The sequence below is a fragment of the Salmo salar genome, chromosome ssa20, assembly GCF_905237065.1.
Source record: "Salmo salar chromosome ssa20, Ssal_v3.1, whole genome shotgun sequence".
NCBI lineage: Eukaryota > Metazoa > Chordata > Actinopteri > Salmoniformes > Salmonidae > Salmo > Salmo salar.
In genome coordinates, this window is record NC_059461.1 from 31,757,044 (window position 1) to 31,784,584 (window position 27,541).

The window sequence follows — 27,541 nt, forward strand, 5'->3', positions numbered from 1 at the left end:
GGGAAGGAGCACGCTCGGTACAGAGTCAATGTGTCAATGTGCGGGGGCACCGGTGTTGAGGTAGTTGAGGTAATTATGTACATGCAGTTAGGGTTATTAAAGTGGCTATGTATCGAGGATAATAGAGAGTAGCAGCAGTGTTTGTGAGTCTGTGTGTCTTCGACCACCCGTCCGAGGGTAGAGCGGCGGGTGAGCGCCTCTTCCAGCTGAAGCAGGAGACGAGAAGCGCCCAGAAGTTTGCCCTGGAGTTTAGGACCCTGGCTGCCGGCGCGGGATGGAACGACAGGGCCCTGATTGACAACTACCGTTGCAGTCTGCGCAAGGACGTCCGTCGGGAGTTGGCCTGCAGAGACACCACCGCAATCTGGAGTACATCCGGGCAGCGAGGAAACTGAACCCTCGCCAGGCAAGGTGGGCCATGTTTTTCACCCGTTTTGTTTTCACCCTTTCGCACAGACCAGGTTCCCAGAACGTTAAGGCAGACGCACTGTCCCGGCAGTATGACACAGAGGAGCGGCCCATGGATCCCACTCCTATACTCCCCACCTCTTGCTTGGTGGCGCCAGCAGTGTGGGAGCTGGACGCGGACATTGAGCGGGCGTCACATGCAGAGCCCACTCCCCCTCAGTGTCCAGCTGGGCGTCTGTACGTTCCGTCTGCTGTCCGCGACCGGCTGATCTATTGGGCTCACACGTTACCCTCCTCTGGTCATCCTGGGATCGGTCGGACGGTGCGCTGTCTTAGTGGGAAGTACTGGTGGCCCACTTTGGCTAAGGATGTGAGGGTTTATGTTTCCTCCTGCTCAGTGTGTGGCCAGTGTAAGGCTCCTAGGCACCTGTCCAGAGGTAAGTTACAACTCTTACCCGTTCCACAACGGCTGTGGTCGAACCTGTCGGTGGATTTCATAACCGATCTTCCACCTTCACAAGGTAACACCACGATCCTGGTCGTTGTGGATCGTGTTTCTAAGTCCTGTCGTCTCCTCCCTTTGCCCGGTCTCCCTACGGCCCTACAGACTGCGGAGGCCCTGTTTACTCACGTCTTCCGGCACTATGGGGTGCCTGAGTGTCTGATCGGGATACCCAGTTCACGCCAAGGGTCTGGAGGGCGTTCATGGCACATCTGGGGGTCTCGATCAGCCTTACCTCAGGTTTTCACCCCGAGAGTAACGGGCAGGTGGAGAGAGTTAACCAGGATGTGGGTAGGTTTCTGAGGTCTTATTGCCAGGACCGGCCGGGGGAGTGGGCAGCGTTCGTGCCCTGGGCAGAGATGGCCCAGAACTCGCTCTGCCACTCCTCCACTAACCTCTCTCCCTTCCAGTGTGTATTGGGGTATCAGCCGGTTCTGGCTCCTTGGCATCAGAGTCAGACCGAAGCTCCTGCGGTGGATGACTGGTTCCGGAGCGCGGAGGAAACATGGGACGCCGCCCATGTCCATCTTCAGCGTGTCGTGCTGCGCCAGAAAGTTGGCGCAGACTGTCACCGCAGTGAGGCACCGGTGTTCGCACCAGGGGACCGGGTCTGGCTCTCGACCCGAAACCTGCCCCTCCGCCTGCCCTGTCGGAAGCTGGGTCCGCGGATTGTGGGGCCATTTAAAGTCCTGAGGAGAGTGAATGAGGTATGTTATAGGTTACAGCTTCCCCCCGATTACCGCATTAACCCCTCGTTCCATGTCTCTCCTCAGGCCGGTGGTGGCTGGCCCGCTCCATGAGTCTGAGGTGCGGGAGGTTCCTCCGCCCCCTCTGGACATCGAGGGGGCCCCGGCGTACTCCGTCTGATCCATCCTGGATTCGAGACGTCGGACGAGGGGCCTTCAGTACCTCGTGGACTGGGATGGGTACGGTCCGGAGGAGAGATGCTGGGTTCCGGAGGAGGACGTGTTGGACCCTTCTATGTTGCGGGATTTCCACCGTCTCCGTCCGGATCGCCCTGCACCTCGCCCTCCGGGTTGTCCCCGAGGCCGATGTCGGCGCGGCTCCAGCAGTCAAGGGGCGGGGGGGTACTGTCACGATTTGTCCCGAAGTCGGTTCCTCTCCTTGTTCGGGCGGTGTTCGGCGGTCGACGTCACCGGTCTTCTAGCCATCGCCGATCCATTTTTCATGTTCCATTTGTTTTGTCTTGTTTTCACACTCACCTGGTTTCAATTCCCTAATTACATGTTGTAAATTTTCCCTCTGTTTCCCCCATGTCCTTGTCAGGAATTGTTTATTGTAAGTTCTTGTGCTATGTGTTACTGGTGCGCTACAGGTTTTGTACCCATGTGTTTGTTGTTTTATGTGCCGTTAGTTTTATATATTAAACTGCTCCGGCTATTCACCAAGTTCTGCTCTCCTGCGTTTGACTTCCCTGCCACCAGTTACGCATCCCTTACACAGCCTAATTCTGCTCTGCATGCATTTTACGTTGTACACTGAGGATATTTCTGAAGAATCCTGCATACAGAGTCTCAATTTGGTGTTTGTCCCATTTTGTGAATTCTTGGTTGGTGAGCGGACCCCAGACCTCACAACCATAAAGGACAATGGGTTCTATAACTTATAACTCAAGTATTTCTAGACAGATCCTAATTGGTATGTCGAATTTAATGTTCCTTCTGATGGCATAGAAGGCCCTTCTTGCCTTGTCTCTCAGATCGTTCACAGCTTTGTGGAAGTTACCTGTGGTGCTGATGTTTGGGCCAAGGTATGTATAGTTTTTTGTGTGCTCTAGGACAACGATGTCTAGATGGAATTTGTATTCATGGTCCTGGCAACTGGACCTTTTTTGGAACACCATTATTTTGTCTTACTGATATTTACTGTCAGGGGCCGGGTCTGACAGAATCTGTACAGAAGATCTAGATGCTGCTGTAGGCCCTCCTTGGTTGGTACTCTCTCTCCCTCTCTCTCTCTCAATTCAAATTTCAATTGAATGGCTTTATTGGCATGGGAAACATATGTTTAAATTGACAAAGCAAGTGAAATAGATAATAAACAAAATATATACAGTGTTGTAATGATGTGCAAATAGTTACAGTATCTCGCTCTCTCTCTTTTCACTACTTCTCCCTGAGAGGAGAGAGATAGAGAGATGAAGGAATGAGGAATAAGAGGAGATGCTGAGACATTATAGACCCATCACTAATGAAGGAGAGGAGAGCGAGGAGCAGAGGACAGGAGAGAGGGATGAGGAGAGGGAGGGGAGCAGAGGGGAGTGGAGCAGAGGTGAGTGGAGGGAGTGGACAGCAGAATACCAAAGCAGTGGTGGAAAAAGTACTCAAATGTTATATTTGAGTAAAAGTAAAGATACCTTTATAGAAAATGAGTCAAGCAAAAGTGAAAGTCATCCAGTGAAATAATACTTGAGTAAAAGTCTAAAAATGGTTTTAAATATACTTAAGTATAAAAAGTAAATGGAATTGCTAAAATATACTTAAATTCCTTATATTATGCAAAGCATACGGCAGAATTGCCTTGTTTATATTTATTTACGGATAGTCAGGGGCACACTCCAACACTTAGACATAATTTACAAACAAAGCATGCGTGTTTAGTGAGTCCACCAGATCAGAGGCAGTAGAGATGACCAGGGGTGTGCTCTTGATAAGTGCGTGAATTGGACCATTTTCCTGTCCAAATGTAACTAGTACTTTTGGGTGTCAAGGAAAATCTTTAGGAATGTAGTGAAGTAAAAGTAAAAGTTGTCAAAAATATAAATAGTAAAGTAAAGTACAGATACCCAAAAAACTACTTAAGTAGTACTTTAAAGTATTTTTACTTAGGTACTTTACACAGCTGTAGAGAAGAGAGGGATGAGTAGGAGGAGCAGAGAGGAGAAGAATTGGAGAGGAGAAGAGGGGGAGCGGGTGAGAGAAGGGAAGCAGAGGAGATGGGGGAGGGGAGCAGAGAATAGGAGGGGGAGAGGAGGGGAGCGGAGAGGAGAGGAGAAGTCCTCGTCTGTAGCATCACGGGTGATTCCATTAACAAGTCATGTGTGATTAACATCCTATCTGGCCACGCTGGAGAGATAGAGAGAATGTACCATGGTCTCTCTATCTCTCTCTCTTCATCTCTCTAGCTCTGTCCTTCTTTCTTTATGTTTGTGAGTGTGTGTACCTCTCTCTCCCTCTTCTGCCCTTGTTCCCCACCTCTACTCCTCTCCTCCCCTATTTCCTCTTCTCTTCTCCTCCCCTACTTACTCCTCTCCTCCCCTATTTACTCCTCTCCTCCCCTATTTACTCCTCTCCTCTCCTCCCCTATTTCCTCCTCTCTTCTCTTCGCCCATTATGTATTGCTAACATTTTAAAGACGTTAGGCCTACATTTCTGAACACTACTGGTATTCATCCTTCCCTCCTTTTTAGGGACTGATAGGAGACCAGAGTGGTATAGTATGATGCCAACTAGAACTCCAACTAGCCATCTTCAGTTAGCTTCACATTCAAACTCAGGCTTCATCCATGTTACGAAGGTGGATATTGATAATTTCTGAGTCAATCACTCCACTCCTCTTCTCTCTCCTGTCCTCCTACGCTATCTCTCTCTTTCTCTCTCTGCTCCAGGTGTAGCCTAAATACAGCAGTTTGTGTGTGGGTGTGTGTGAGAAAAGGATCTGTGTGTTTAATGAGTATTGACCTAAGGAAGACCACTGACAATGGGTAACATGGCTACGAACTAGAGGGAAGGGGATGGAGAAAAACTGATGGAAAGAAAGAGAGAAGGTTTGAGGAAAATAGAGAGATTGGGGAAGAGAAGGAGAGAGAGGGGTCCAAAGCTGATAGTTGTATTTTATATGAGACTGCCTCTCTCTCTCTCTGTGAGAAAACACATGGTTGTCATAGAGCATGAGTGTGTGGGAGGGTGGCAGATTCATGTGGACTTGAGTGTAGGGTGTGTGTGTGTGTGTGTGTGTGTGTGTGTGTGTGTGTGTGTGTGTGTGTGTGTGTGTGTGTGTGTACTGACAAAAGTAATCAATATCTATTGAAGACGTTGATCAGTGAGAGCCCAACATGTACAAATCAATAATTGAAGCTTTTCCACAAACATGCTTTGTGTGCTATATAAACGCCTTATAAAAAATATGTATTTCTGTTCGTGTAGATACTGATCCTTGTTCTAGATACTGGTACTGATCCTTGTCCTATTCTTCATATAATCTTGTTTACTATTTTAATTATGTTTAATTCACTCTGGTGAATACCAGATGGAAACTTCACCTCCATGAAGACACTTAGCTACTGTAAATCTACACCATGTCACTCCAGTCACTCAATACCTGCAGTGATTTGGTTCCACACAGTGCTGTGTGTGTGTGTGTGTGTGTGTGTGTGTGTGTGTGTGTGTGTGTGTGTGTGTGTGTGTGTGTGTGTGTGTGTGTGTGTGTGTGTGAGAGGACGTGTTTAACTAGAAATCCCCACAAGAATAGTAAACAAACCCAAATTTGACCAACTAGGGACATTATGTTAGTCCCCACAAGGTCAAATGCTATTTCTAAGGGGTTTGGGGTTAAGGTTAGAATTAGTGTTAGGGTTAAAATTACGTTAACGGTTAGGGTTAGGAGCTAGGGTTAGGTTTAGGGTTAGGAGCTAGGGTAAGGTTTAAGGTTAGAGTTAGGAGCTAGGGTTAGGTTTAGGGTTAAGGTTTTGGGTTAAGGTTAAGGTAAGGGTACGAGTACGGGTTAGGGTTAGGGTTAGGAGCTAGGGTAAGGTTTAGGGTTAGAGTTAGGAGCTAGGGTTAGGAGCTAGGGTTAGGTTTAGGAGCTAGGGTTAGGGTTTTGGGTTAAGGTTAGGGTAAGAGTACGGGTTAGGTTTAGGGAAAATAGGATTTTGAATGGGACTGAATTGTGTGTCCCCACAAGGTTAGCTGTACAAGACTGTGTGTGTGTGTGTGTGTGTGTGTGTGTGTGTGTGTGTGTGTGTGTGTGTGTGTGTACATGCGTGCGTGCGTGTGTGTGTGTGTACATGCGTGCGTGCGTGCGTGCGTGCGTGTGTGTGCATGCACAATTGATAGATTTTTTACACCTCACCAATCATAGGAGGTAAATACAACAACCTATATCCCCTGCCTACCAACCATGTTCAAAGGTTTCTCCGTAATTGGCTTCTACATTTAAACAGTAAGGTGCCCTGGTACTTTTGTGTTGTGTCACTCTGACCTTGACAGTACTCAGTGGTGTATCTTGACCACGTGAGTTAAGAGACTACAAAGACCATGGTCTTGTCTGAGACCAGAACCCCAGACCAGGACATTGGTGCGAAGACCCAGAGCCAGAATAATAACTAGTGTAGACAAGACTGTATTTCAAATCACTGAATCAAGACTGTGGCTCTGGTGTGTGTGTGTGTGTGTGTGTGTGTGTGTGTGTGTGTGGTCTAACTTTATTATCCTTTTGGGTTTCAAAAGTTCCAAGGTTTAGTGGTTAGGATTAGGGTTGGGAGTTAGAGTTAGGTTTAGTTTTAGAGTTAGGGGTTAAGGTTAGATTTAAGGTTAGCATTAGTTTAGGGGGTTAGGGTTAGGTTTGGGGTTAAGGTTAAATAGGATTTTGAATGGGAATAAATGTTTTGGTCCCCACTTGGATCGTAAAACCAATGTGTTTCTCTCCACTCAATCACCCCACATATTTCACAATTCCCATACATTCGTTCTGGATTAAGTGAAACTGTGGACAGTAGCATGTAACACACAGGACAGTAGCATGTAATACACAGTAGCACACTCTCACAGACAGAGTCGCCCATTAAAGTCCTCTATAAAACAGACTATTTAAAGATATAAAGACATGCACAAATCACAATAGACCCAGGCAGACAAACTATCGGGCTCTAGTCACCGTGGAAAAGTGGAAGACACACACACACACACACACACAGTCCATTCACTGTGGAAGACATGATTCTCTGTGACACCTCACTGGAAGCAGCCGGAGGATGGGGTCCCTGTGCAGTGCGCGCTAAGCGTGTGCCCTAGCCCAAGCCATATACAGTGGGGAGAACAAGTATTTGATACACTGCCGCTTTTGAAGGGTTTTCCAACTTACAAAGCATGTAGGTCTGTAATTTTTAGCATAGGTACACTTCAACTGTGAGAGACAAAAATCCAGAAAATCACATTGTATGATTTTTAAGTAATTCATTAGCATTTTATTGCATGACAAGTATTTGATACATCAGAAAAGCAGAACTTAATATTTGGTACAGAAACCTTTGTTTGCAATTACAGAGATCATACGTTTCCTGTAGTTCTTGACCAGGTTTGCACACACTGCAGCAGGGATTTTGGCCCACTCCTCCATACAGACCTTCTCCAGATCCTTCAGGTTTCGGGGCTGTCGCTGGGCAATATGGACTTTCAGCTCCCTCCAAAGATTTTCTGTTGGGTTCAGGTCTGGAGACTGGCTAGGCCACTCCAGGACCTTGAGATGCTTCTTACGGAGCCACTCCTTAGTTGCCCTGGCTGTGTATTTTGGGTCGTTGTCATGCTGGAAGACCCAGCCATGACCCATCTTTAATGCTCTTACTGAGGGAAGGAGGTTGTTGGCCAAGATCTCGCGATACATGGCCCCATCCATCCTCCCCTAAATACGGTGCAGTCGTCCTGTCCCCTTTGCAGAAAAGCATCCCCAAAGAATGATGTTTCCACCTCCATGCTTCACGGTTGGGATGGTGTTCTTGGGGTTGTACTCATCCTTCTTCTTCCTCCAAACACGGCGAGTGGAGTTTAGAGCAAAAAGCTCAATTTTTGTCTCATCAGACCACATGACCTTCTCCCATTCCTCCTCTGGATCATCCAGATGGTCATTGGCAAACTTCAGACGGGCCTGGACATGCGCTGGCTTGAGCAGGGGGACCGTGCGTGCGCTGCAGGATTTTAATCCATGACGGCGTAGTGTGTTACTAATGGTTTTCTTTGAGACTGTGGTCCCAGCTCTCTTCAGGTCATTGACCAGGTCCTGCCGTGTAGTTCTGGGCTGATCCCTCACCTTCCTCATGATCATTGATGCCCCACGAGGTGAGATCTTGCATGGAGCCCCAGACTGAGGGTGATTGAGCATCATCTTGAACTTCTTCCATTTTCTAATAATTGCGCCAACAGTTGTTGCCTTCTCACCAAGCTGCTTGCCTATTGTCCTGTAGCCCATCCCAGCCTTGTGCAGGTCTACAATTTTATCCCTGATGTCCTTACACAGCTCTCTGGTCTTGGCCATTGTGGAGAGGTTGGAGTCTGTTTGATTGAGTGTGTGGACAGGTGTCTTTTATACAGGTAACGAGTTCAAACAGGTGCAGTTAATACAGGTCATGAGTGGAGAACAGGAGGGCTTCTTAAAGAAAAACTAACAGGTCTGTGAGAGCCGGAATTCTTACTGGTTGGTAGGTGATCAAATACTTATGTCATGCAATAAAATACAAATTAATTACTTAAAAATCATACAATGTGATTTTCTGGATTTTTGTTTTAGATTCCGTCTCTCACAGTTGAAGTGTACTTATGATAAAAATTACAGACCTCTACATGCTTTGTAAGTAGGAAAACCTGCAAAATCGGCAGTGTATCAAATACTTGTTCTCCCCACTGTAGCACTGTAGAATTACGTAAATTCGCTCCGAACTGTGCTCTGGGTCAACATGCGAGAAATGTGCTGCTGAAGGACATGTGGACGAAAGGGTGGAAGGATGGCAACATTTATCGTAATTTCTCGTCGGAATTGTTAGGGCGTGAAACATGTAGTTTTGGATTGACTCACAATTTCAGAAGCTTGGTAATCTTTCTAAAAATGAGAAAAATCCATAGCCATGTTAATGGAATGGATGAGTTTGTTTACCTGCATGTTGTAGCCGAGTTCTCCGATTTAAAGGGTTATTTAATCTGTCCTCCCGCTCTTCTCAAAGCAGACCCTTGCCTGTCCGCGGGAATGCAAAGGCAGGCACTGGCACTGTCTGTGACTTTTCAGAGAGAGGTGGATGGAGTATGGGTGAGCGAGAGAGAGCGAGAGAGAGTGGGGGGAGGGTGGATTAGAGAGCGAGTTAGATGCGCTGTGTGCTCCCTCGAACTCGTTTTCATTTTCCATACTTGATTTGAATTGTCTATGTAGTCTAAACAGAAATGCAAATTAATACAATTATTTGAATATAGTTGCCGTTCAGGAAATTAGAAAAACTCACAAAATAATGGAATGGCATCAAATACCACAAAATTAACTGAGCCAAGGTGAATTATTGTTCACCTCTTCTGAATTATTTGTATTCTCTTCTCTGTCGTTAGGCTACTGTTTACCATAATAGGCATCCAATTCAATCTCATCATGTGGAGAAGACCAATCCTCTGGGGAGGACTGTGGTGTGTGTGTGTCTGCACACACGTGTGGGTGTGACCAGATGCGTCATGCCCATAGTGGGAACAGAGGCACAAACCCCCTCAGATTTGTCCTGTTAAAACAAAAACCAACAAGTTTATATATACAGTGCCTTTGGAAAGTATTCAGACCCCTTGACTTTTTCCACATTTTGTTACGTTACAGCCTTCTTCTAAATGGATTAAAAAATATATATAATCCTCAGCAATCTACACACAAAACAAATGACAAAGCAAAAACAGGTTTTAATACATTTTTGCAAAAATAGATAGATTAGATATGCAGAAAAATAAATGAATGATTATGGCTCTAGATTGCAGGAGATAGCTGTTTCAACTTATGGACGGGGGGCTTAGCCCCCCTGCAGACCACCAACCAGCCATCCTCACATACTTTGTGCCCGCTCATATTTTTTAGGTGCATCACGCCCCTGTATGTGACGGTTGGTACAGAAACGCAATTAAAAACCTGCCAAATAAGCTCAGCAAAAATCCAAATCAATTTAGGCGACCTTGGTTTGGTCTGAGGCCGCTCATGTCAGAGAAAGGGGGAGAGGGTGAGAGAGAACGGGGTTGGAGTGAGAGAGGGTGTGAGAGAGATGTTGAGGGAAGGGAGAGAAAGAGAGAAATAGAGGGGTTGGACTTGGAGAGGGTGTGAGAAAGGGAAGGGAGAGAAAGAGATATAGAAAGGGGTGTGAGAGAGAGGGCTGGATTGGGGGAGGGTGAGGGAGAGAGAAGATGAGAGACATGAGAGATGAGAGAAAGAAATGGGGAGGTAGGGGAGAGATAGACAGGAGAGAGGGGTGAGAGAGAGACCTGGGGGGAATAGCAATCAAGCGGGTCAGACATTTTCTGGACGTGTGCATTGCATGATAAAGAGTTAAGATATGCAAACAGCCTGCAGGAGCCACAGGCCAGAAGATAATCTACTCTGAATATACTTTACTCCCTAATACAGTGGTCCTGTGGTTAAGCAGTAATATCTGATTGAAGGAAACCATAAAGAGAGGTCATGTGAGTGATGGCAAAGGTCATCCCATCCGTTGTCCTATTTTAGTAATGCTCATTAAGTACACAGGTTCGGGATATGTTCAGGGTCACACACACAACAGACCGCAAACAGATAATTACATAGTGGCTTCATTAGGGGACTTTCTCTCTCTCTTTTCACCATATTACCCAGTGTCAGTGGCCTTCTTTGGGTCAATACTCATTACACACAGGGATCTTTTACTGTAGACGACTGTCACACACAACCACGGAAAACATCGCCAGACCATTATTCCTCCTCCACCAAACTTTACAGTTGGCATTATGCATTGGGGCAGGTAGCGTTTTCCTGGCATCTGCCAAATCCAGATTTTTCTGTCGGACTGCCAGATGGTGAAGCGTGAATCATCACTCCAGAGAATGCGTTTCCACTGCTCCAGAGTCCAATGGCGGCGAGCTTTACACCACTCCAGCCGACGCTTGGCATTGCGCATGGTGACATGGTGATCTTAGGCTTGTGGGCGGCTGCTGGGCCATGGAAACCCATTTCATGAAGCTTCCTACGAACAGTTCTAGTGCTGACGTTGCTTCCAGAGACAGTTTGGAACTCGTAAGTAAGTGTTGCAACTCAGGACAGACAATTTTTATGTACTATGTGCTTTAGCACTTGGTGGTCCCGTTCTGTGAGCTTGTGTGGCCTTCCACTTTGCGACTGAGCCATTGTTGCTACTAGACGTTTCCACTTCACAATAACAGCAATTACAGTTGACCGGGGCAGCTCTAGCAGGGCAGCAATTTGACGAACCGACTTGTTGGAAATGTGGCATGCTATGACAGTGCCACGCTGAAAGTCACTGAGCTCTTCAGTACCGGCCATTCTACTGCCAATGTTTGTCTATGGAGATTGTATGGCTGTGTGCTTGATTTATACACCTGTCAGCAATGGGTGTGGCTGAAACAGTCGAATCCATTAATTCCAAGGGGTGTCCACATACTTTTGTGTATATAGTGTATTTAGTTAACTATTTAACTAACTATTTAGCAGTCTTACGGCTTGGGGGTAGAAGCTGTTCATGGTCCTGTTGGTTACAGACTTAGTGCATTGGTACTGCTTGATGTACTGCCTTGCACTATGATGCAGAGTAGTTGCCATACCACGTGGTGATGCTGCCATTCAAGACGCTCTCAATGGTGCAGCTGTTGAACTTCTTGAGGATCTGAGGGCACATGCCAATTCAGCGTACTAAGAGGGAAGATGTGAATGAGGGCGTGCTCGGCCCTCCGTTTCCTGTAGTCCACGATCAGCTCTTTTGTCTTGCTGACGTTGAGGGAGAGGTTGTTGTCCTGGCCCGTCAGGAAGTCCAGGATCCAGTTGCAGAGGGAGATGTTCAGTCCCAGGACCCATAGCTTAGTGATGAGCTTGGAGGGCACTATGGTGTTGAACACTGAGCTGTAGTCAATGAACAGCATTCTCACATAGGTGTTCCTCTTGTCCAGGTGGGAGAGGGCAGTGTGGAGTGTAATAGAGATTGCATTATCTGTGGATATGTTGGTGTGGTATGCAAATTGGAGTGGGTCCAGGGTGTCTGGGATGATGGTGTTGATGTCAGCCAACAGCCTGTCAAATAATTTCATGGCTACAGATATGAGAGCTACAGAGCAATAGTCATTTAGACAGGTTAACATAGCATTCTTGGGCACAGGGACTATGGTGGTCTGCTTGAAACGTGGTTATTACAGACTGGGTCAGGGAGTGGTTGAAAATGTCAGTGAAGACACTTGCCAGCTGGTCAGCGCATGTTCTGAGTAGGCGTCCTGGCAATCCATCTGGCCCTGCGGCCTTGTGAATGTTAACCTGTTTAAAGGTCTTACTCACATCAACTACAGAGAGCGTGATTACACAGTCGTCCAGAATAGCTGGTGCTCTCATGCATGGTTCAGTGTTGCTTGCCTCGAAGCGAGCATAGAAGGCATTTAGCTTGTCTGGTAGGCTTGCGTCACTGGGCAACCCATGGCTGGGTTTCCCTTTGTAATCCGTGATAGTTTGCAAGGCCTGCCACATCCGAACGTCATAGCTGGCGTAGTAGGATTCAATCTTAGTCCTGTATTGACACTTCGCTTGTTTGATGGTTTGTCGGATGTTGTAGCGGGATTTCTTATAAGCCTCCGGATTAGTGTCCCGCTCCTTGAAAGCGGCAGCTCTACCCTTTAGCTCAGCGTGGATGTTGTCTGTAATCCATGGCTTCTGGTTGGGATATGTACGTACTGCAGTGGCGGTCGGTGCCGTTTAAGTTGAGGGAAGACAATCATTTTTTAATGAGCATGGCCTTATTTCCATTACAGCATATTGGATGACTGTCATTCATATTTCATTCATCCATCTCAATGTAACCTCGATAGGTTTAGGTTGGTACTACAATTTTTCTTATATGCATCATGAGGTTGTTACAAGGTGACAGACACATCCAATACTGCCTTGTACACTCTTGCCTGCATCTAGCTGATCTAGGGTGTAATCATTAGTCAAACAGTTGCAAACGAGAGTTTTCTATTGGACAAATTCAGGTATGTTTATCCCCGTTTCATTCCGTTTAATTCTGTTTAAGAAACATTTTTCAATAGAATCGATGGAATGAATACACCCCTAATCACATGCAAACATAGTTCACTTTCATAGCAGCCACATACAAACAGCATGATCACTTTCCTCGTTAATTCCTTCTCGCATCTATGGGCTCCCTCCTCTCACCTTTCCCCTTCGCTTGTGGGCTTCAGTGCAAAACACATCAGCTGTCTGTGACCTGGCGAAAAAACCTTTCCAAGCCAAAACTTCATATCATACCAGTAACCGCTACACACAGCCTACATCGTTGTCACCATATTAGCTAATGTCAGTCAACATAGTTACTAGAAATAACGTGTTGGTAAACCCACTACAATCATGCAGTACTGTGTAGAGTTAGCAAGCAGTTTAGCAGTTACACTGGTTGGCCCTGGTGGCAATACATTTATAAAACCAAAAGCTTACATTGACTTGGAAAAGTTCCTGTGTTGGATAGCCATAGCCAGCTAGCTAACATGGCATCCCTCTCTGTTTGAGCCAGGTGTTTGAATAGGCTAAACTAGCTAGCTGCATTAGCTAGCTAAGTAAGTGAAAGTGAAAGAAAATACAACAAGAAAATACTCTCTCATGTTTCTCCTTTATTTTTGAATAAATTAATTTGTTCAAAACTGTTCAACTATTGTCTTTCTCTCTCTTTGAGTCAACTACTCACCACATTTTATGCACTGCTAGATTCATTCTCTGATGCTTTGTTTGGCTGGACAACATGTCCAACATGTTCATACTTCAAGAGGTTGGAGGACGTCCTCCAGAAGTTGTCATATTTACTAAGCCTACGGAAGGGGGCGAGAACGATGAGCCTCCTAGGTTTTGTATTGAAGTCAATGTACCCAGAGGAGGACGGAAACTGTCTGTTGAGGCTACTTTAGACCTTTCTTGCAAAACAGTGTGTTTTAATCAATTATTTGGTGATGTGAATATATTTAGTACAGTTTTATCAAAAAATGATAACTTTTTTCATGTTTCACTATTTTTATTTTTATGAAATTCACTGAGGATGATGGTCCTCCCCTTCCTCCTCTGAGGAGCCTCCACTGATGTACTGTCACTTCGGAGACAATACACTTATTAATGAAGCTGGTGACAGATGTGGTAAACTCCTCAATGCCATCAGATGAATACCAGAAGATATTCCAGTCTGTGCTAGCGAAACAGTTCTGGAGCTTAGCATCCACTTCATCGAACCACTTCCATATTGAGCACGTCACTGGTACTTCCTGCTTTAGTTTTTGCTTGTAAGCAGAAATCAGGAGGATAGAGTTATGGTCCGATTTGCCAAATGGAGGGTGAGGGAGAGGGAGAGATTTGTATGCGTTTCTGTGTGTGGAGTAAAGACGGATTTCAGTTTCACTGCATTAAACTCACAGGCCACAAGGAGCACCGCCTCCGGATGAGCATTTTCTTGATGGCTTATGGCTGTATTCAGCTTGTTGAGTGCGGTCTTAGTGCTAGCATCTGTTTGTGTTGGTAAATAGACAGCTACAAAAAATATAGATTCAATTCTCTATTCCACCATCAAACAGAAAACAAACACACAGGTACTGTTCTATCACACAACACACACACACACTCAAAACACACTCAGAACACAGTTTACCACTTAGATGGATTTCATGTTTCTATGGAGAAGAATGTAGCTATTTTTAGAGGTGATATAAATAGCGTTTCTTTAGCTCAAACATTTGCATTCATGTCTGACTGTAGCCAGCAGCCTTGTTTTCTGTTGTCTATAGATGTTAGACACGGATGTTATCATCTACTCTGTGATTCTGTTCTCTCTGCTATCGCACGGCAAGAGGTATGGGAGCGCCAAGTCTTGGACCAAAAGGCTCCTGAACATCTTCTACCCCCAAGCCATAAACCAGCTGAACAGTTAATCAAATGGCTACCCTGACTATTTACTATTTACATAACCCCTTTTTATTTCAACTGACTCTCTTGCACCGGTGCTATACAAACTCACTGAACTCTACCCACACACTCACACATACTACACTGACACAACACACAAATAGACTACATACAACTACATACCCTCACACACACACAAACACACACACACACGTATATTGACATCACACACACACACACACACACACTTTCTCACTCTTTCACACTTCACATACACTGCTGCTACTCTGTTTATTATCTATTCTGATTGCCTAGTCACCTTAACCCTTACCTACATGTACAGTTGAAGTCAGAAGTTTACATACACCTTAGCCAACTACATTTAAACTCAGTTTTTCACCATTCCTGAGATTTAATCCTAATAAAAATTCCATGTTTTAGGTCAGTTAGGATCATCACTTTATTTTAAGAATGTGAAATATCAGAATAATAGTAGAGAGAATGATTTATTTCAGCTTTTATTTCTTTCATCACATTCCCAGTGGGACAGAAGTTTACATACACTCAATTAGTATTTGGTAGCATTGCCTTTAAATTGTTTAACTTGGATCAAACGTTTCTGGTAGCCTTCCACAAGCTTCCCACAATAAGTTGGGTGAATTTTGGTGTCACGACTTCCGCCAAAGTCGGTCCCTCTCCTTGTTCGGACAGCATTCGGCGGTCGACGTCACCGACCTTCTAGCCGGCGCCGATCCACTTTTCAGTTTCCATTTGTTTTGTCCTTGTCTTAAACACCTGGTTTCAATTCCCCAATTACTTATTCATTATTTAAACCTCTGTTCACCCATGTTTGTTTGTGAGTGATTGTTTATCTGTTAATGAATGCGCATGTTAGGCTGGTTACGCTGGGTTATGTTAAACCCTTATTTGTATTTCGTGTTAGTTTGTTACGTGTGCTTTTGGGTCGCCAAATAAAAGGCTCCGTTTTGCTACCAACTATCTGCTCTCCTGCGCCTGACTTCCTACAGCCCTTCACGCATACCATTACATTTGGCCCATTCCTCCTGACAGAGCTGGTGTAATCGAGTCAGGTTTTGTAGGCCTCCTTGCTCGCACACGCTTTTTCAGTTTTGCCCACAAATTTTCTGTAGGATTGAGGTCAGGGCTTTGTGATGGCCACTCCAACACCTTGACTTTGTTGTCCTTAGGCCATTTTTCCACAACTTTGGAAGTATGCTTGGGGTCAATGTCCATTTGGAAGACCCATTTGCGACCCAGCTTTAACTTCCTGACTGATGTCTTGAGATATTGCTTCAATACATCCACATAATTTTCCTGCCTCATGATGCCATCTATTTTGTGCACCAGTCCCTCCTGCAGCAAAGCACCCACACAACATGATGCTGTCACCCCCGTGCTTCACGGTTGGGATGGTGTTCTGCGGCTCGCAAGCCTCCCCCTTTTTCCTCCAAACATAACAATGGTCATTATGGCCAAACAGTTCTATTTTTGTTTCATCAGAACAGAGGACATTTCTCCAAAAAGTACCATCTTTGTCCCCATGTGCAGTTGCAAACCGTAGTCTGGCTTTTTTTCTGGCGGTTTGGAGCAGTGGCTTCTTCCTTGCTGAGTGGCCTTTCAGGTTATGTTGGTATTGGAATCGTTTTACTGTGGATACAGATACTTTTCTACCTGTTTCCTCCAGCATCTTCACAAGGTCCTTTGCTGTTGTTTTGGGATTGATTTGCACTTTTTGCACCAAAGTAGGTTCATCTCTAGGAGACAGAACGTGTCTCCTTCCTGAGCGGTATGACGGCTGCGTGGTCCCATGGGGTTTATACTTGCGTACTATTTGTACAGATGAACGTGGCACCTTCAGGCGTTTGGAAATTGCTCCCAACGATGAACCAGACTTGTGGAGGTCTACATTTTTTTTCTGATGTCTTGGCTGATTTCTTTCGATTTCCCCATGATGTCTAGCAAAGAGGCACTGAGTTTGATGGTAGGCCTTGAAATACATCCAGAGGTACACCTCCAATTGGCTCAAATGATGTCAATTAGCCTATCAGAAGCTTCTAAAGCCATGAGATCATTTTCTGGTATTTTCTAAGCTGTTTAAAGGCACAGTCAAGTTAGCGTATGTAAACTTCTGACCCACTGGAATTGTGATACAGTGAATTATAAGTGAAATAATTTGTCTGTAAACAATTGTTGTAAAAATTGCTTGTTTCATGCACAAAGTAGATGTGCTAACTGACTTGCCAAAACTATAGTTAGATAACAAGAAATTTGTGGAGTGGTTGAAAACAAGTTTTAATGACTCCAACATAAGTGTATGTAAACTTCCGACTTCAACTGTACATATTACCTTAATTACCTCATACCCCTGCACATTGACTCAGTACCGGTACTCCTTGTATATAGCCTCGTTATTGTTATTTTATTGTGTTTCTGTTTCCTTTTTTAATGTTCGCAAAAAACATTTTGTCTCTACATTGTTGGGAAAGGACTCGCAAGTCAGCATTTCACTGAAAAGTCTACACCTGTTGTATTCGGTGCATGTGACAAATAAAATTTGATTTGATCCATATAGCTGTTGCAGTGCCTTGCGAAAGTATTCGGCCCCCTTGAACTTGTCGACCTTTTGCCACATTTCAGGCTTCAAACATAAAGATATAAAACTGTAATTTTTTGTGAAGAATCAACAACAAGTGGGACACAATCATGAAGTGGAACGAAATTTATTGGATATTTCAAACTTTTTTAACAAATAAAAAACAGAAAATTGGGCGTGCAAAATTATTCAGCCCCTTTAAGTTAATACTTTGTAGCGCCACCTTTTGCTGCGATTACAGCTGTAAGTCGCTTGGGGTATGTCTCTGACAGTTTTCCACATCAAGAGACTGAAGTTTTTGCCCATTCCTCCTTGCAAAACAGCTCAAGCTCAGTGAGGTTGGATGGAGAGCGTTTGTGAACAGCAGTTCAGTTCTTTCCACAGATTCTCGATTGGATTCAGGTCTGGACTTTGACTTGGCCATTCTAACACCTGGATATGTTTATTTGTGAACCATTCCATTGTAGATTTTGCTTTATGATTTGGATCATTGTCTTGTTGGAAGACAAATCTCCGTCCCAGTCTCAGGTCTTTTGCAGACTCCATCAGGTTTTCTTCCAGAATGGTCCTGTATTTGGCTCCATCCATCTTCCCATCAATTTTAACCATCTTCCCTGCCCCTGCTGAAGAAAAGCAGGCCCAAACCATGATGCTGCCACCACCATGTTTGACAGTGGGGATGGTGTGTTCAGGGTGATGAGCTGTGTTGCTTTTACGCCAAACATAACGTTTTGCATTGTTGCCAAAATGTTCGATTTTGGTTTCATCTGACCAGAGCACCTTCTTCCACATGTTTGGTGTGTCTCCCAGGTGGCTAGTGGCAAACTTTAAACGACACTTTTTATGGATATCTTTAAGAAATGGCTTTCTTCTTGCCACTCTTCCATAAAGGCCAGATTTGTGCAGTATACGACTGATTGTTGTCCTATGGACAGAGTCTCCCACCTCAGCTGTAGATCTCTGCAGTTCATCCAGAGTGATCATGGGCCTCTTGGCTGCATCTCTGATCAGTCTTCTCCTTGTATGAGCTGAAAGTTTAGAGGGACGGCCGGGTCTTCGTAGATTTGCAGTGGTCTGATACTCCTTCCATTTCAATATTATCGCTTGCACAGTGCTCCTTGGGATGTTTAAAGCTTGGGAAATCTTTTTGGATCCAAATCCGTCTTTAAACTTCTCCACAACAGTATCTCGGACCTGCCTGGTGTGTTCCTTGTTCTTCATGATGCTCTCTGCGCTTTAAACGGACCTCTGAGACTATCACAGAGCAGGTGCATTTATACGGAGACTTGATTACACACAGGTGGATTCTATTTATCATCATTAGTCATTTAGGTCAACATTGGATCATTCAGAGATCCTCACTGAACTTCTGGAGAGAGTTTGCTGCACTGAAAGTAAAGGGGCTGAATAATTTTACACGGCCAATTATTCAGTTTTTTATTTGTTAAAAAAGTTTGAAATATCCAATAAATTTCGTTCCACTTCATAATTGTGTCCCACTTGTTGTTGATTCTTCACAAAAAATTACAGTTTTATATCTTTATGTTTGAAGCCTGATATGTGGCAAAAGGTCGAAAAGTTCAAGGGGGCCGAATACTTTCGCAAGGCACTGTATCTGACCTGGCTCTTTACACTTATATTGGTGTGTGTATGATGTCTCTCCATCCAATCACCCCACAGATTTCCTGGAAATTATTTCTAGATGAAGTGAAACTGGGATTTGAGAACAACCACACACAGTAACACACACACTCTCACACATATGCCTTAATTTATAGTTTATATGCCTTAATCTATAGTTTCTCTAAAGCTCTCTGATCTTACTATTAAAACACAGAGCAGTGCTATAGGACAGTGCACCTCATTCATCCATATAAATGTGCCTCTGTTCCTGCAATGGATATTCTTAAAAGCTTTGCAGTCTTTGATTGTTTCTGAAATGTGCAGTATTCCATTTAAAGGAAGGAAGATGTAAATTCAATAAAAGGTGTTTTCTTCTCATTAACCCCTACGAGTCTAATCCTGTAGATGGTGACATCCACTAAGCTAACATATGGAACTGTTTTATTAATATGGTCATAAGACGGACCATTTAGCTATTTGATTTGGAGTTTTAGGACCCCTGTAAACCAACACGTTTAGCCTTTATTAAAGCCATCATGGTGGAGCTTTAGGAAGTGGATGGAACAAAACACAGCTTATCATGGAGGTGGGGTGGGGGCGATGGAGGGAGACACGTTGTAGCCTTGGAAACAGTTGCTAAGTAGCGGGGCGAAGGATGCCTGGACAGAGGGACCGAGATGGAACTGTGAGGAGGGAAGAGGAGGGAAAAGAGGGGGAGACCTCTGTGTGTGTGTGTGTGTGTGTGTGTGTGTGTGTGTTGAACATTAGTCTGTGAATTGAGTCACTCATACACACATGGAACCCTAAAGTGCTTTTGCACTCCGTGGACCCTGCCTTTGGTGGGATAAAAATAACCAGGTTCTGGCTAACCAACACCACTGTATCCTACAGACACACACACACACACACCCATTCTTTCTCCTCTTACTTGAGTTTATTCCTCTCGATGCCTAATTGAACTAAAACCTCTGTACCCTGTTTTTCTCCTTTCCTCTCTCCATCCCTTCTCCACTCTCTTTTATCCTCTCCTTTCTCCCTTCCTTACTTATGAAATATGATTGACAGAAAGCTACAGATACAGGTGTAACTGACGTATTCTAAATGGATACAGGTGTAACTGACGTATTCTAAATGGATACAGGTGTAACTGACGTATTCTAAATGGATACAGGTGTAACTGACGTATTCTAAATGGATACAGGTGTAACTGGTGTGTCCTTGACTTGTGCGGCCAGTCTTCCTTGCACACATCAATATATCTATAGGGCTAACTCTGGAGGGAGAACATTTGGCCATCAGTATTCTCTCTCTTATCTCTTTTTATCTCTCTCACGCTCTCCTTTTCTCTCTCTTGATCTCCCCCTACACCAGGGGAGAACGTTGAAGACACAAAGTTCAAGGCCGACCGCCGTACTGCAGGAATTGTTTGCAGAAAATAGGATCCCCATTATAATGAAGGGGAAAATGGCAATCTTTGTGGTCAATCTTTATGTAAATAAATTCAAATTTGAAGGTAATCATGGTACCAATATTACTTCTATAACACCAGCTGTATGTCCTTGAAGAGATTATTTTTATATCACACAGAAGAAATTATAAGGATAATTTAGCAGCTAATATCAGCCTGCAGTACCTCAGTCAGCCTTCAATTTGAGGGGCAGCAAGTGACCCAAAGGTCACTTGATTGAGTAGCTCAAACTTTGCATGCGAGGTCTACATAAATCTCCCAAGAGACGCCATCTTAACCAACTTCCTGGGCTGCAATCCAAACACTTAACAGACACACCCTCTCCTCTCAAATTAAGTGGACACATCATAGGTACAAATCTGTCGTTCTGCCCCTGAACAGGCAGTTAACCCACTGTTCCTAGGCCATCATTGAAAATAAGAATTTGTTAACTGACTTGCCTAGTTAAATAAAGGTAAAATAAAAAAAAATCATGATATCTGACAAGTTTACACTTGCAGGGCGAGGCAGGAAGGAAGGAATTTTAAATGGACCACACTTGCCCGGAAATTCGTCACTCGTTCATCCCACGACGATTGTGTTTTCAGCCACCGGCAGCTTGTGAGTGCTTTATATGCGCTACAGTCAATTATGATTGCATGTCTACTTATATTAACTATATAATTATTCATATACGCCTACTGTATGATAGCTAGCAAATTAATTAGCTAACGAACGTTAGCCTGCCTAGCTGGAACTTCTGAAGGAAAATGTTTTATTTCAACAATTTCCAAGAGCTAAACAAACAAAAACATAACTGAAAACGAGGGCTGAGGGGCTTACGTTGCAAACTTCCCTTGCTTGGCTAATAATTTGGACCGACGACAAATATGGCCGCAGGGATACCCCAAGGGCATAAGACGAGGGTAAGTGAATAAGGGTTTGTATTTTATGAGCTTGAAACACAGCCCTGGGCTTCAAATGCGCTATTGAGTCTTCAGATAGGAATGAACGGTGTCACGTGATCGATGGCTTTGTCCGTTCATAAATGTAGTCTTTACTCTATACCTAGACTCAGAGTAAGACCAAAGTGACTTGCTCTCCTCTCTCTCTCTCCATTAGCGATCCCCTGACTTTTACTATCTCACTCTGTCGTTTCTGTCTCTCTGTGTGTGACCCACACTCCTTGAGAAGAGTCTAATGCAGCTCTGTGTTAACTCATTTCCCTCTGCCTCAGAGAAAACTATAGAACTTACTATATAATTCTGTTGTACACTGTAGTATACTGTACAACACTAGACTCCACACTGTAGTATCCCTCGATCGTGTTGTACTACAGTATACTATAGACCGCATATATTTGCATATACCCTGGCCATTCCCCTCCCCAATATCCCAATTTGTGTCACCTATAAGTGACTGGAGGCTGCTACAACAGCCTCCAGTCTTCTGGGAAGGCTTTCCACTAGATGTTGGAACATTGCTGCGGGGACTTGCGGGAACTAATGGATGATTAGGCCTGGCTCGCAGTCGGCGTTCCAATTCATCCCAAAGGTGTTTGATGGGGTTGAGGTCAGGGCTCTGTGCAGGCCAGTCAAGTTCTTCCACACTGATCTCAAAAAATAATTTCTGTATGGACCTCGCTTTGGCCACAGGGGCATTGTCATTCTGAACGATAGAAACACAAAAAACAACCACACATCCCACCAGTATCTTGAAGAACAAGTTTCCATCCCCTACTTTCTATTTTTAATAAAGTTATTCACCCCCTCCCCAACCATACCCTAAACTGGGTTTGTATCCTATTCCCAACCCTACCTCTATCTCCATTTTATTGTCCTCTTTACATTTTTTTTTTATTCATGAAAGTTTTTTTTAATCAAATCAAGTCGAGGAAGACAGAAGGTGAACTCCACCACCCGTACTCCTTGTAAATTGGTAAACCTGACCTTCAACCAGACAGCTACACTGAGAAGAGGGATAGAGGAAGGCATGGAGCCCTGAGATGTCCCTACCAGTCCCAAAGTTCGTTCTCTCTCTCTACAGGTTATAGAAAAGAGCAGCTCTTAACTATCCGTACAGACTCCAGTCCTACCAACAGGCTATGGAATATTTGCTCTTTAAGTATTTGTCCAGTAGGTTTCCTCAAGGAGAAAGCCCACACTTATATCACAAAAAGAACAAAACAAACACATGAGTAAATACTACAGCCTGTGAAAACACTACAGTATACTAGTCATGTCTGCAACACTACATTGAATAATACAGCAACAACACTAGTGAATACTATCGTATTTATACCAGTGTACTATACTATTTTCCACGTGAGGGGAGAGAGCGATAGAGACGATTGACACGCACGCCTCAGTATTCTCAGTATTGGATAATCTCCTTTTGCATCTGAGGAGAGGGGGGCACAGAGAGAGAGGCGGCGTCTCACCCTGTCCCCTTATTTCACCTTGTCTCTGGCACAAATCCCAGTCCTCTAAAAAGCAGTTTACAGACCAGACAGAAAAAGCAGAGGGAACAAGAGAGAGAGAAAGGAATGGACTAGAGATAAGTATGGTAGAGTAATGAGCAGAAAAGGCTGAATAGACAGAAAGTCAACTCCAGGCCAGAGTGAAAAGCAAACTGTATAGTAAACATGTAAAGCAGAGAAAGCAAACGGTATAGGCTATCTTTGAGTTGTCTGGCTCAAGAGATGTGAAGGGGTGAATTGTTCCTGAGGACTGCGCAGCAGTAATGCTTGTTAATGTACTTTAATTATTAGAATGCTTTGGCAGAAATAACTATTTAATAAACCTTATTGGAAGAGAGAAAAGCAAGTAAGAGACAAATGCAGTGGCTACGCGAAGAGACAGACCTGTCACCAGAGGAAGACTGATAAAGAAATGTAAGTGTCCAGTTAAACCGTCATAGCTGCTTCAATATTTCATTAATCACTCACATAAAGATGAATTACTTTATAGAATTAAAGTAATCAGGAGAAGTCCACCTAGGTTTGCTACCAGAGAAGGATGGAAGCAGCAACCTGAGGCAGTAGTTATTTTTACCTTCAGTGGAAATTGGTCACAGAACCGCAGTGATGATTTAACTTGAAATTAAGGTTGATGGACAAAAACACATTTCTCCCCTGGTTGCTGTGGATACTAACTCAATGCAGCTCAGCAGATTAGGTTTGAGAGAGCCTGTGGTAGCTGGGAAAGGGATCATGTAGAAATGCAATCTACAGTGAGATTATAATCCAGCCCTCCCCCTTGTTGATTTTGGGCTGTTTGAACCCAGTGAAGTGCTAAAATTGAGTCTACATCTGAGGCCAGATGTACCGATGGGATTAGGGTTTTAGAAAACCCAGACTGACAGAGCTGTGTTGGCTAGCCCCATAGAGAGAATTGCTAGAGGACATTGCCTATTCACTTATAGCATGAGTGCCAGAGGTTGTGCCATAATGCCAAACAGTTTGGTTTGACAATGACAGTTGTCAAGGGCACAAACAGATCTGGGCCCAGGGTACTATTTACAGCAGTCAAAACGGTTTGACTGTAAAAAGCTTGGATTTTGATTGCTGTAAAAAGCCTGGTCCCAGATCTGTGTGCCCTTGACAACTGTCATTGTCAAACCAAAGAAGCGTTTTAAGACTAGGTAGAAACCACATCTGTGATCAACTCACATTACCCCAATCAGTAGGGGGATTAGGGGATTGAAGAAATACCTGACCCTATATGGTTAGTGGGAACTAGCAGGATCGGTGGGTCCCCCAGGGGACGGTTGAGCTAACCTAGGCTAATTTAAAACTGGCACCATTAGTCTAAATACATTGGTAAATTAATCTGGATAAAGTTTCCCTTAAACAAGGGTATGTTAAGAGGCATATATTATTTTTCAGGGACACAGATCAACCCCAATAGTGGAATAAAAATGTGTTCAAACTATACTCCATGGCAAGTAATTTGTCAAAAACGAGTCCATCTATGCCCAGGAAAACTGCAAATGAAACTGCACTGAGAAAATTCAGATTATTTTATAGTCATGGGCACCACCTAGTGGTAGCAGATAGAAAATACATATTGTAGAATCAAATTATTTATTTATTGGGGTTCAAGAATAAAAAGTTTGAGTGGTGAACATGACCACAGAACATATATACAGACATATCTACAAATTGGAATGAGCATTTGTTTCCCAAACAGAAGAGGGAACAAGGGGAGGGATGGAGCTGATCTTCCTCAGACAGCTGGCCAGGTAAGATTAGTAACTGAAAAGTACTTGAGCTGAATAAGAACCCTAGTCCCAGAAAAGGACGTTAGTAGATCCTACCACCATTGTCTATCCAGTATAAAAAAATTCAATTCAGACTGGATCAGTCAAACTGCTGATATCAACAAATGTATCCAGATAAAACTAAAACGCAATAGCGATGCCATGATGCAGACAAAGTCAGTCATCCCTTTCCCACCCGCCAACAAGATCCTCCTCCCCATCCACAGGAATGAACATGAACACCCCCCCACTCCATTGGAAGTTTGGATCAGAGAGGTTTATGAAGCCTCCTCGTCAATCTTGGGCGCCAGGTAGTACTTAACATGGCCCATGTCAGCTATCTTGTACTCCACCACTGTCAAAGAAAAGATGTTAGACATCAGAAAACAATATAGAGTACATAATAGGATGTGTGCATGGGGTAGAGGTTAGGGTTAGAGGGCAGGAGCAGGTTACCTACCCAGGGGGATGTCTGCAGACATGCTGAGGATGACTGTCTTGGAGAGGGGTGTGGCCTTGGTGAAGAAGTTAAGGTAGTTGAGCGCAAAGATCAGCTGGACTGGCTCATTCATCTCAATACTCACCTAAGAGGAAGGAAGGAAGGGGAGAAAATATATTTAATTCAACATTGAAGCCTCCAGTGAGCCCAGACAAAACTGCAAATCTGTTGTCCAAGAGAACAATCTTTACAGAGCTGATGGCCATTCTGGTGGACAAAGAACATGTCAATCTGATATGCAGTTTCTCCCACTTCACCCCAAGGATGAAATTATATAGGGCACTATATAGGGAATAATTTGGGACACAGACCCAGGACTCCTCCCCATACATACCGCTTCCTCCTCCTTGTCCACGTTGCTGGTTTGGGACAGCTTGACGTTGCCAGTGCCCAGCTCTCCCGTGGCCGAGAACTTAACGCCATCCTTGGCGCAAGAGATCATGACGGCGTCACCAATCTGAGACAGGTCACGGCAGATACGGGCAAACTCCCCCGATGGCATCCTGACCACACAACTGTACTCCTGCTCCTAGAGAGTTAAGAGAAGGGTGAGAACGTGGCAACCAACATGGCATGGTCTGGTGACAAGTGACAAATGCTACTGCCACAAGTATGGCTCATTCTAAAGAGAAGTTTAGAACTTTTACTTAATGGAATGTTGGGAGAACACTTACTGGGATTCCCAACTGTTCTACATCGAGATCCATTAGCTTCATCTCATAGTCCGACACCTTCTCCTGGTCTAAGAGAAGAACAGTTTAACACTGACATCTAATTAAACATAAAATACATTACCAAGCATAGATGATAGTGGTGCATCATGGTTCCTGAGAATTGAAGTCTTACTACTACAGGTACGACTCTTGATAGATCTATCCATCTATCATTCCATCTGCAAAATGAAATATCCCTACTGTAGAAGTAGAGCTATTGCTTGATGGATGAAGGTACTCACTGAGTGTCTCGAAGACTAGGGCGAGTGTGTCTGCGTTGTCCTCTGCTCTGAGAGTGATGATGTCCTCATTCCCAGCACACTTCAGGATCTTTGACATACTAGGAGGGAGAGTGGTAGACCAGTCAGTACCCAACACTGTTACAGGTATGGTAAGTTAAAACATTTTTTTTTTTAGTGTTCAGTATAAATTGGTCACCATAGTCAGGTCTGTCCTGAAAGATATGCCATAATTTCACTCAAAACAACTTGCTGAAGTACTAAAATATGAGCATTTTTTAATTAGCATATTTAAACCTGCTCTTTTCATAGGCTGTGTATGTCAATCAAATGCAACGTCGGCTAGGCCATCATGACACTGTACGGAGCACCATTGTCTAGAAGCTCTGCTACACGTTAGAGGTTAAATGACACATAAGCATTTATGAGAGAATGTACAGTGATTTCATATAGCTGGTCAACGTGATCGTATGTTCCATTTAACAAACAGCCAACTTCAAACAATAGTGAACTTGGCGGGTTTGCGAAATTCCCGCCAACCTTCAACAAGTGATTTGGCGCTCAAGTGACGTCACGCGTCATTTTCAAAAGGCGGCTTTTTACATGCATGTTACACTGCAACCGGCCGATATATCAGTTTTCCATCCAAAAATTGTCTACAAACTTGTAACTTTTGAAAATAACACGAGGCGTTGCAAGAGACTTGAACGTCTAAAAATGTCCTCACTACAGTAAAAAGTAGAATACTAAAGCCACGCCAACAAAAGAACATGGTTAACTTAGCTTACTAGGGACATAATGAAAAATCTTAAACAGTTACATCCCTGCTAAACTAACGAAGTTATTGTTCTCTAGGCAAAGTAACTAACCTTGCCAATCATGCTGTCATAGTCAAACTCAGTTCCACTCACCTGCTAAGATTGACTCCCATTGCGAGGTTGCGATCGCAACGGTAGGAGTCGAACCCGTCGCTGCGGAGTGTGAGCTGAACTAGGGAGACGTGGGACGAGTCCATACTCTGAAGAGAGATACCCGACGAGCTCACGTCCCAACAGGCCTCCGTGATCAGGTCCTTCAGAGCCTCCAAAACCTTCTTCAGGATTGATCCCTGTACCAAGCGAGCCTCAAACATTGTCGAGTCTGTTTATGTAGTAGAAATACAAAATTCTTTCCTGAGACCTTTTCCCTCAACTTTGGTCCTGCAGTCAAAAAATGCAGGCTTGGATAAGATTATTATTATTTTTTTTAAAGCTCCCGTTCTCGCTTCTGAAAATGCGACAAGACTTCTCTCTTCCCTAGTTGGAGGGTCTGTGGCTCACGAACGCGGGCTAACGTGTCCTTTTAAGCGTTGGCGTCAT

General features: G+C 44.2%; 2 protein-coding genes and 2 non-coding genes across 5 annotated transcripts in view; 1 reads left to right on the forward strand and 3 right to left on the reverse strand.

Annotated features, from left to right (window-relative positions):
• LOC106580444 (calsenilin) overlaps positions 1-8,929 on the reverse strand; it is a 70,883-nt gene extending 61,954 nt beyond the window's left edge. Inside the window, exon 1 of one of the 2 annotated variants that reach the window (XM_014161519.2) lies at positions 8,795-8,929. In XM_014161519.2, the coding sequence (XP_014016994.1) occupies positions 8,795-8,800 (6 nt within the window). In that variant the 5' untranslated portion in view covers positions 8,801-8,929. The remainder of the gene's footprint in view (positions 1-8,794) is intronic. The other variant, XM_014161518.2, reaches the window with a different exon arrangement.
• Positions 8,930-22,579: 13,650 nt separating this feature from the next.
• On the forward strand, positions 22,580-22,634 carry LOC123729366 (U7 small nuclear RNA). Its single transcript, XR_006761152.1, has one exon. It is a non-coding gene; the product is annotated as a U7 small nuclear RNA (small nuclear RNA).
• Positions 22,635-24,543: 1,909 nt separating this feature from the next.
• On the reverse strand, positions 24,544-27,514 carry LOC106580445 (proliferating cell nuclear antigen). The gene is made up of 6 exons (XM_014161524.2): positions 27,095-27,514; positions 26,187-26,284; positions 25,906-25,973; positions 25,566-25,760; positions 25,193-25,316; positions 24,544-25,087 (listed from the first exon to the last, which is right to left on the reverse strand). Exons 1-6 carry the CDS (start codon positions 27,313-27,315, stop codon positions 25,011-25,013), a joined length of 783 nt encoding a protein of 260 aa, XP_014016999.1. The 5' UTR covers positions 27,316-27,514; the 3' UTR covers positions 24,544-25,010.
• On the reverse strand, positions 26,359-26,424 carry LOC123729370 (small nucleolar RNA SNORD2). The gene has a single exon (XR_006761156.1). It is a non-coding gene; the product is annotated as a small nucleolar RNA SNORD2 (small nucleolar RNA).
• Positions 27,515-27,541: the final 27 nt, after the last annotated feature.